This window comes from Lutjanus erythropterus, chromosome 23, assembly GCF_056507025.1.
Source record: "Lutjanus erythropterus isolate fLutEry1 chromosome 23, fLutEry1.hap2, whole genome shotgun sequence".
Classification (NCBI taxonomy): domain Eukaryota; kingdom Metazoa; phylum Chordata; class Actinopteri; order Lutjaniformes; family Lutjanidae; genus Lutjanus; species Lutjanus erythropterus.
In genome coordinates, this window is record NC_139339.1 from 282,362 (window position 1) to 291,122 (window position 8,761).

General features: G+C 46.7%; 1 protein-coding gene across 3 annotated transcripts in view; it reads right to left on the minus strand.

The window, feature by feature from the left end:
* The window catches only part of mepceb (methylphosphate capping enzyme b), a 7,659-nt gene extending 5 nt beyond the window's left edge, over positions 1-7,654 (minus strand). Inside the window, exons 1-8 of one of the 3 annotated variants that reach the window (XM_084712029.1) lie at positions 7,165-7,654; positions 6,240-6,610; positions 5,898-6,154; positions 4,208-4,481; positions 3,518-4,124; positions 3,233-3,445; positions 2,336-2,444; positions 1-647 (exon numbers count right to left, since the gene is read on the minus strand). The exon at positions 1-647 is cut by the window's left edge and continues 5 nt beyond it. In XM_084712029.1, the coding sequence (XP_084568155.1) occupies positions 595-647; positions 2,336-2,444; positions 3,233-3,445; positions 3,518-4,124; positions 4,208-4,481; positions 5,898-6,154; positions 6,240-6,577 (1,851 nt within the window). In that variant the 5' untranslated portion in view covers positions 6,578-6,610; positions 7,165-7,654 and the 3' untranslated portion in view covers positions 1-594. The other 2 variants (XM_084712030.1, XM_084712031.1) reach the window with 2 other exon arrangements.
* Positions 7,655-8,761: the final 1,107 nt, after the last annotated feature.

Below are 8,761 nucleotides of genomic sequence, written 5' to 3' on the forward strand. Positions count from 1 at the left end.
TCTACCTATTTTATTAGTTTTGTTTTAAAATGTTTCTGAATTTAAACGTGTTGAAACTTTAAACCAATCAGAGTGAGAGTTCTCTGACAGCGTCTGATGGAACCTTTAGATTTATAAGAATGAGTAAGAACGTTCAGTCTGTCCAAATAGAACAGTTCTCCTCCTGGTTTACTTCCTGGTTCTCAACCCACTGAGCACGTGCAGTAGTGTTTCCCCTCTTTGGCTCCACCCACAGACTTTACATCATGATGATGTCAGAGTTTTTAAATCTCCTTTTTTAGCTTGAGGAAGTTTGACAAACATCAAAACTTCATCATCACAATCAGTGATCGATCAATAACTCTGCAGATCAATACTCTTTATTCTCACAATAAAACAAACACACACACACACACACACACACACACACACACACACACACACACACACACACACACTCCACCATCCAATCACAGTCCAGGACCACAGGTCACATGACAAGGACAGTCCCCCACAATCCTTTGCTTTGGTTTGATGAGTCCATGTCATCACACAGTCAGTAAACAGCCAATCAGCTGCCAGCTCAGTGTCAAATGTGAGGATGTCCTGGTGACCTCACTTCCGGTGGGCGGGGCCTTTGTGAAACAGGTAGATGGGCCTCTGGTTACCTGGCAACAAGCAAAACAAACAAATCAAGAGCTCGTTCTCCATTTGAGAACCAGTGTTACGTTTAGAAACCACAAACAGGAACAGGAAGTCAGCAGTGCTGCCATATAAGGGCGACTGATGATGTCACTGGTGGCAGAGCAGCATCAACTAATCAGAGGAAAGAAACATCACTCAGGTTCCACTGTCAGGTGACTTTCTCTCCCCCTTACAGTCATGTGATCTCAGAGCTGATAAGAGGTGCGTTCGAGATGATCCAGGTCTGCGCAGAATCGATCAGCGGCGGTCGGCGCACAATGCATGCCGGTTAGATCTGTGTCCGACTTGATCCCGACTTGCTCTGACGTCATGCACACGTGGGCAACGATAACCTCACGAGATCGAGGCGGCCGCAGTTTGTAGAGCCAGGCGCCGCAGCTGCTCTCCACCGACTGCAAACACCTGACTGTCACCTGATCGACAAGCTGACAGGCTCTGATTGGCTCTTAACTTTGACAACAAACACCACCTGTAGTATAAAATACTAATTTTCTGTGTAATTGTAATATTTAATGGTGGACATATCGATCTTCTGTTGTGTGATGAAGTTTGAATCAGATATTTAGTGTCTGATAATAATAAAGGTTCTATGACTGATCAAAAGAACAGTTTGGTTCTTTACAAGGCAGATAAAAGAACAGATGAGTCAAAAGGAGGATCTCTTCTATTTTAACTTCAATCAACGATCAAGAACACACTTTATTTCTTCAGCTGTGATCAATGATCTGCAGACTACGCCAGCTCCTCGTGTGTGTGGCGTCTTCGTTGGCGCTGTACTCTCTCACTCTTCGTTCTGTAGCTGTGTGCGGCACCGTCATGGGTCCGCCATCCGCTGGCGACTGCGCAGTTGTTCCTCCCCCTTGTTGTGCCCCTGGAGATGGGCTCGTGCAGTGCATTCACCTCCGCTGCTTGACAGCTCAGCTGTTTCATTGATGCCGTGTTTGGTTTGACTTGACAGGTAACCTACAGGTGATCTAACAGGATGTTCGTGTCTCCTCCTCTAGTCTCTCGTAAGTCTGTTGAAAACTGTCCGACTTGACCACAGCTTCTTGACTCCACCTCCTGCTGCGGCCTCCTGATCTCGTCTACTCTTCAGGTGAGGCGCAGCTCATCTCGAACGAACCTAACGAGATGGTGTTAGTGTAGCTGCTGCAGCCAGTCTGACTAATCAATCACAGAGATCGATCAGATGTTTGATTGATCAGAATCAGAGGATGTTAAATGAACAGAAACACAAACATGCTCAGAGTTTATAAACATTCAAAGTAAACATTAACATCTGACAGAACACTGTGTTCTCCTGTTCTAATGTTCCACACTGTTCTATGAAGAGTTCTAAGGTCTGCCTCAGCAAAGGAACATCTTTTCCTCTGAGTGTTTCTCAGACTGATCAGGTTCATCGTTAGCTGTGGTGCAAACACTGACTGATCAATAATATTGATCAACAGACACAAAAAGTCTGATACACATTTGTTCTCGTCACACAGAGAAACCTGCAGCACATGTACACGTTTCACTGCAGCGTGTGTGTGTGTGTGTGTGTGTGTGTGTGTGTGTGTGTGTGCGAGCGCGTGTGTGTGTGCGTGCGTGTGCGTGTGTGTGTGTGTGTGTGTGCGTGTACGTGTACCTGTGTGTGTGTGTGTGTGTGTACCTGTGTGTGTGAGGAGTCTGTACGAGCTGAATCCCACACTGTCAGTCAGGTAGCAGGTGAAGTGTTCAGGTCTCAGTCTGACAGTCCTGAAGAGACGATACGTCCACTTCTGACACACACACACAGACACACACACACACACACACACACACACACAAAATGAGTTGATACAACAGTACCATAGTTACAGGTTTGTTCCTGGCAGGCTTCTGTACTTTAATCAATAACACCTGTGTGTCCATCAGGGGGAGTTTCTGATCAGTTTGTCTCTGATCAATATGGTTCTTTGATCACAAACTGAACATTTGTCCTGACACACTGATCTCTGCTGCCCCACTGGGATTCAACTTTAATAAACTTTATTCTATTTTTATCGATTTATAATTTTTACAAACTACAATTCAAGTTTAATGTTTACATCACATACAATGGAACATTTTGTTTGTTTTATAGCTAGCTAGCAAACAACATACCTGTTTTACTGTTAGCTAGCTAGCAAACAACATAACTGTTTTTACTGTTAGCTAGCTAGCAAACAACATAACTGTTTTTACTGTTAGCTAGCTAGCAAACAACATAACTGTTTTTACTGTTAGCTAGCTAGCAAACAACATACCTGTTTTACTGTTAGCTAGCTAGCAAACAACATAACTGTTTTTACTGTTAGCTAGCTAGCAAACAACATAACTGTTTTTACTGTTAGCTAGCTAGCAAACAACATAACTGTTTTTACTGTTAGCTAGCTAGCAAACAATGTATTGTTTTTTTTAAACTTTTCACTAGCTACCACAGAATGTAATGTTTTGCTAACTTTTTAGCTAGCTAACTAGCTATTGTCTTGTACCTTGTTAACACAGTAGTTGGATATTAGCACATATATAAATCTACATGTGTTACCGAGGCTCTCTTGCTGCGGCTGTAGCTGCTCCAAGGTTGCGGCTCCAGGATGAATAATCCGCCCGGCGACAGGCTCTGATAGGCTCGTCTGAACAGTCTGACCACACCCCCGTCACCTGACTGCAGCTGCACCCATTTGGTCACACCCAGACACATGATGACATCATACTGGCCCCGGCCGGGCCACGCCTCCTGCTCTGACACATAGTCGCCCTGTGGGAAGAATCACAGTGTGATGATGATGTCACAGAGGCTGGCAGAGAGGTGGAGCCAATGGCGACTCACCTGGATGAAGGTGACGTTGTTGGGAAACCTGGAGGATGAAGATGAAGGAGGGAGGAGGAGAGGAGGAGCAGCGAGAGGACCTCGACTAACCCTGAATGACACGGGGAAGGAGAGGAGAGACGCCGCCGCTGCCTCCATCAGCTGCTCCACGCCATCGTTCTTCTTCTCCTCCATCAGCTGCTCCTCCTCTTTCTCCTTTTTCTCCCCCATGCCATCCTCCTTCTCCTTTGATGCTGTCCTCCTCCTGCTCTCCTCCACCACCAGGTCATGTGACAGGAAGTGCCTGACGTTCTGTATGGCAGCGTGCACCAGTCGCTCGTCTAGCTCCACCCCCAGAATGTGGGCGGGGTCAAACCTGCGGGCAACAGCCAGCGTTATGTGACCGGTGCCACAGCCCACGTCCAGCACCTTCTTGTCTCTAAACCAATCGGCTTCTAGGAGGCGGAGCCGTGGGTCCTCCTCAGTGCCGACCCGCCCTTCCCACCTGTCGCCGTAGAAACCGTGGTAGCCATAGTAACAGCTGTGGTTGCCATACTGGTAACGCTCTTTGTCCTTTTTCTTCTTCTGTGGTGTCTGAGCTGAGCCGACCGGCATGCTTCCTCCACACCTGCAGGGGGCAGCACACAGGTCATGTGACTGGGCAGCCAATCACATCACAGCCTTCTATTTTAATCCAGGTGGAACACTCACCTGCCAGCTTTAGCCCCTCCCACAAGTGGCGTCTGAAATCTGGTTGGCTGAGCTGTGGTTGCCGTGGTATCCGCTGACCTGGTGGAGGTGGTGCGGCGCCGTCTCCGCTGGCGACCGTCGCCCTGGTTACCAGGCCTGTGGCTCGGTGGAGGGTGGGTGTGTCTCCTGGGGAGGATGGGGGGCGGGGCTACATCATCTCGGCAGGTGATGGCGGTGTTGAGTTCACAGGGGAGAGGAGACGCTGAAACACTGCCTCCTGTGGCCACCAGAGGAACTGCAACAAAAAACATTATAAAATTAAAAGAACATCATCTTTGACATGGAGACGAGATGAGAACTGTGTCAAAGAAAAGTCTGTCTTCAGGGACAGAACTGGTTTATAGGTGGGTTGTTGATGATGATGACGATGATGACGATGATGATGATGATGATGATGCTACCCTCTCCTCCTCTGTTTATTCCTCACCACCGTCTTAAAGGCTCCTCCCCTGCTTTAGCACATCCCTGTAAATAATCTTCTTCTTCTTCTGATGTATCATCATCATCATCATCATGTGCTGCAGGTACATCAGGTGTGTCACAGGTGAGTCAGTCCTGCACAGACTGGTCGGTACCTTGGATTTGTGTTTATGAACAGAACCTGAAATCTAATCGTGTTCATGACGAGTTAATATTAACAGAAAACAGTCACTGCAGCTGTCAACCTGCTTCAAATCATCAAACAGACGGACACTGAGAGATACATGAACCATGTGACCAGGGTGGACGCAACATCAAAGAGCGTCGAGCATCCCGTATTATACAGCGCTGGATACTTGTGTCACTTCCTGTTTATTCTCTGAAGTCACCTGGAAACTGTCCAACCTGACTGCAGCCTTTTGACTCCGCCTTCTGCTGCGGTCGCCTGATCCCATCTAGTTTCCAAGTGAGGAGCAGCTCATCTGCAACGAGCCCAACGCTGAGACACAGCCCTCATCTGCATAATCCCATGATGCATTGCTGAGAGTTGAAGTTTACAATCGAATGTTCCAAAACACAAATATTAGATTTTGGAGTTTTTTTAAGGTACAGATGTCACTTCCTGTTAGTGTTTCTGACATGTTTGTTCAGAAAATGGTGGTTTATGTTGTCGACATTTTGGTCGAGTGAGTCTGATCCATTTCACCGCTGCAGCTCGAGCTCCCCTATTAGAGGTGGGGACTGTTGTACCCACTGTGTCATATACACTGTAAAAACTGACAGACATGTTTTGATTTGTGTTCAACATCAGAAAGAAAGAAAATGTGCAGACTGAAAACACACACACACACACACACACACACAGACACACAGACACACAGACACACACACACACAGACACACACACACACACACACACAGACACACACACACACAGACACACACACACACACACAGACACACACACACACACACACACACAGACAGACAGACACACACACACACACACACACACACACACACAGACACACACACACACAGACACACACACACACACACACACACAGACACACACACACACACACACACACACACACACACATTCAAGTAGCGCGGGAACTGATGGCAGAATCAAAACTATATTTTCTTAATGATGTCATGGAACCAGATCTTGATGCTCGTCCCCAGTTCAAACCAGATGTGACAGTCAGTAGGTCCAGGTGTGTCTCACCTGTGAGTCCAGGTGTGGAGGGGAACAGTCGAGCAGGTACCCCCTCCCTCTCTGCTCCTCCTCCCCCGTGGTGTCTGTTCCTGTGTCTCCTCCTGGACTTCAGGGGGGACAGCAGGACTCCTCCTTCCCCTGTCCCATCCCCGCCCCCTCCCTTCAGGTTCAGTGGGTCTGTGATGTCACGGGGAACCAGGATCTCTACAGGGTCTCCGCCTCGTGATGGCAGGGGCGAGCACTTTGGTGTCTCCTGATTGGTCGCTCTGAGAAGGAGGAAAGGAGTTTATAAACATTGGTTTGATTTTTTTTTTTTTTTTTATGGATAATCAATCAATCAAAGCATCTTACTTGTTGACGTCTTCATCCAATAGCGAGTTGAGGTTCAGTGGATCAAAGATGTTCCCGCCCAGCAGGAAGTGACTGGGCAGCACGGGCTCCGATTGGCTGTCACTGTTGGCACGGCGACGGCGCTTGGCCAGCCCCTTGAAGCTGACGCCCACAGTGTACCGCCGCTTTGTGATTCGCTGTTGGCCGCCAGGAGCAGGGGGGGGGACGGGGGGCTGACTGTTGCCGGGCGGATGGAGGCCATTTTTTGGACGGAGGGGCTGGGCCTTAGCCAGCTGCGGCTGCTCTGATAGGCTGACCTCATGAGGGAGGACGGCCTCTTTGTCTAATGACATCATCATCCACCTGAAGACAGGTCAGCCAATCACAGTGAGCTACAAAGAGAGGGGAGGAGCACAGCCAATCAGCAGAGCAGAAACTATTATTTAAATCAACCAGTTCATCATTTATCATCCAATACTTCCTCTTTCCTTTCACAATAAAATGAACCCGTTTCCTGTAGAAAAACTAAATAAATTCTGTCCTGATGTGACTGAACTGAGCTCCTTAAAAATTCATCAGTTACAAGAAAACAGTTTTCTAAAATCACATTATTATTAATTATTGATTAATTAATTCTGACAGTCTTGTCAGGTGAAGACAATAGTTAGAAAAAAAGGTCAAAACAGGTGGAGCAGACGGACTTACCCCCATCTGCTCCACATGTTCGGACCTATTTTTAGATTGTGACATTGATTAATCAATCGATTAATGAAGAAAATAATTGACCAATCAATTGTCAATAAAAATAATCAATAAAAAGTTAAAAATTTGTCAGGTGAGGTCAGAAAACACACATGTAAACAACTAAAACATTTGACGAGTTTGACTAATAACTAAACAGTCATGATTAATAAGTTATCAATCAATAGTCAATGATCATACTCACTGTGTCCTGCAGGAAGAGTCTGTGTGTCACTGTTGGTGCCAATATTATCCACACACACACACAGAAATAGACCTCTGAGTGTGTGTGTGTGTGTATGTGTGTGTGTGTGTGTGGTGGCGCTCTCTAGCCCCGCCCCTGCCGCCCCCTCAACCAATCACGGAGCGCCCTCATGAATAATTCAAACTAACCTACAGACAAACTGGTAAACAGTTAGCTCCTCCAACTAGCCTCGTCCGGCTAACTTGCAGGAAGTAGCTAGCATGAAGCTAATGCGAACACACACACACACACCCTGAAGAAAAACAACCCGCCGTGCGCGTGACCTTAAGTCCCCGCCGAACTGTCCGTGCATGTGCGAGCGTGTTGTCAGTGTGCGTGTGCGTCTAGATAACTCATGACTTCAGTTTAAACGTTAGCTTTAGTCGTTAGCTTTACTAATCTGTTAGCTGTTTCTGTCTCCTTTCACCGTGGTCCGGAGCACAGCGCGCGGCTTTATATGGCAGCCGCGGGGCCACGTGAGCGACCACACAGCCAGCCAATCATGCACCGAGCTCAGCTCCAGCCTCTATCGAGCTGCGACTAATCAGACGAGCGCTAGAAACAAGCGCGCATGTTATTGGTCGCAGCTTGGGGAGGCGGGAGAACGATGGAGGGGAGAGGAGTCCGGGTCGGTGCCTGACTGAAAATGAACGGTTTAACGGAAAAATAACGACTTACCGGTGAATATTCAGCGTCTGTGAGTCCTGAGACACACACACACAGTGAGACAAACAAAATCAAACCACAGACGAGTCAGTTTGAGCCCCTTTTAGCCTGCAGAGAGCGGGAAATATAGCCTGGTCAAACTACGACTGTCTCCCTGAGTGTTGTCCTACAGGTAACACTAACACTCTGAAATCTGTTCATGTCCTCAGACAGGTTCTAGCAACCACACACATCAGAACCTCACCTGTACTGCTGTTAAAATTAAGAACAAGTGAGTACCTGAGTTAATAATCAGACAGTTCTGACAAAACTCACAAATTAAAGTAGAAAGTTGGCCTGAAGGCAGAACCGAGGGCTGAACAACAGCAAACTTCATCCATCAGCAGAAAGACTGTTATTGATCTTCGTCAGATTATCAGTTATTAGTCTGTCAGTCTGTCTGGAGCCAAAACGCTGCAGGTGCATTTACAAGCAGAGGAACGTCAGAACAGAGTTCAGGAACAGAGTTTTACAGAAGGTTCTACAGGTGGATGAAAGGTCCAATAACAGACACGTGGTGGTTCTACAGGTACAGGTCTGAGACACACAGGTATCAGAATTAAACAAGTTCAGTTATAACATGGAAACAACATGGAGGAGCAGTGTTCCTATTAACTATTGCTTCATCTGCCTTCTTATTAATGATAATAAATAACTTTTAGAACTAATTTTGCTGGTAGAGTACAATCATTACAATTGAAGTGACGTGAACAAAAGATTGATAGGCAATACATGAATTAATAACAAGTTATCAATCAAAAGTGTACTTTCCACAGCTCGACTGAGTCTCAGTTGTTGTTTCGACTACAGTTAGTTTTTTGGCAGCCAAAATATAAATTTATATAAAAACAAT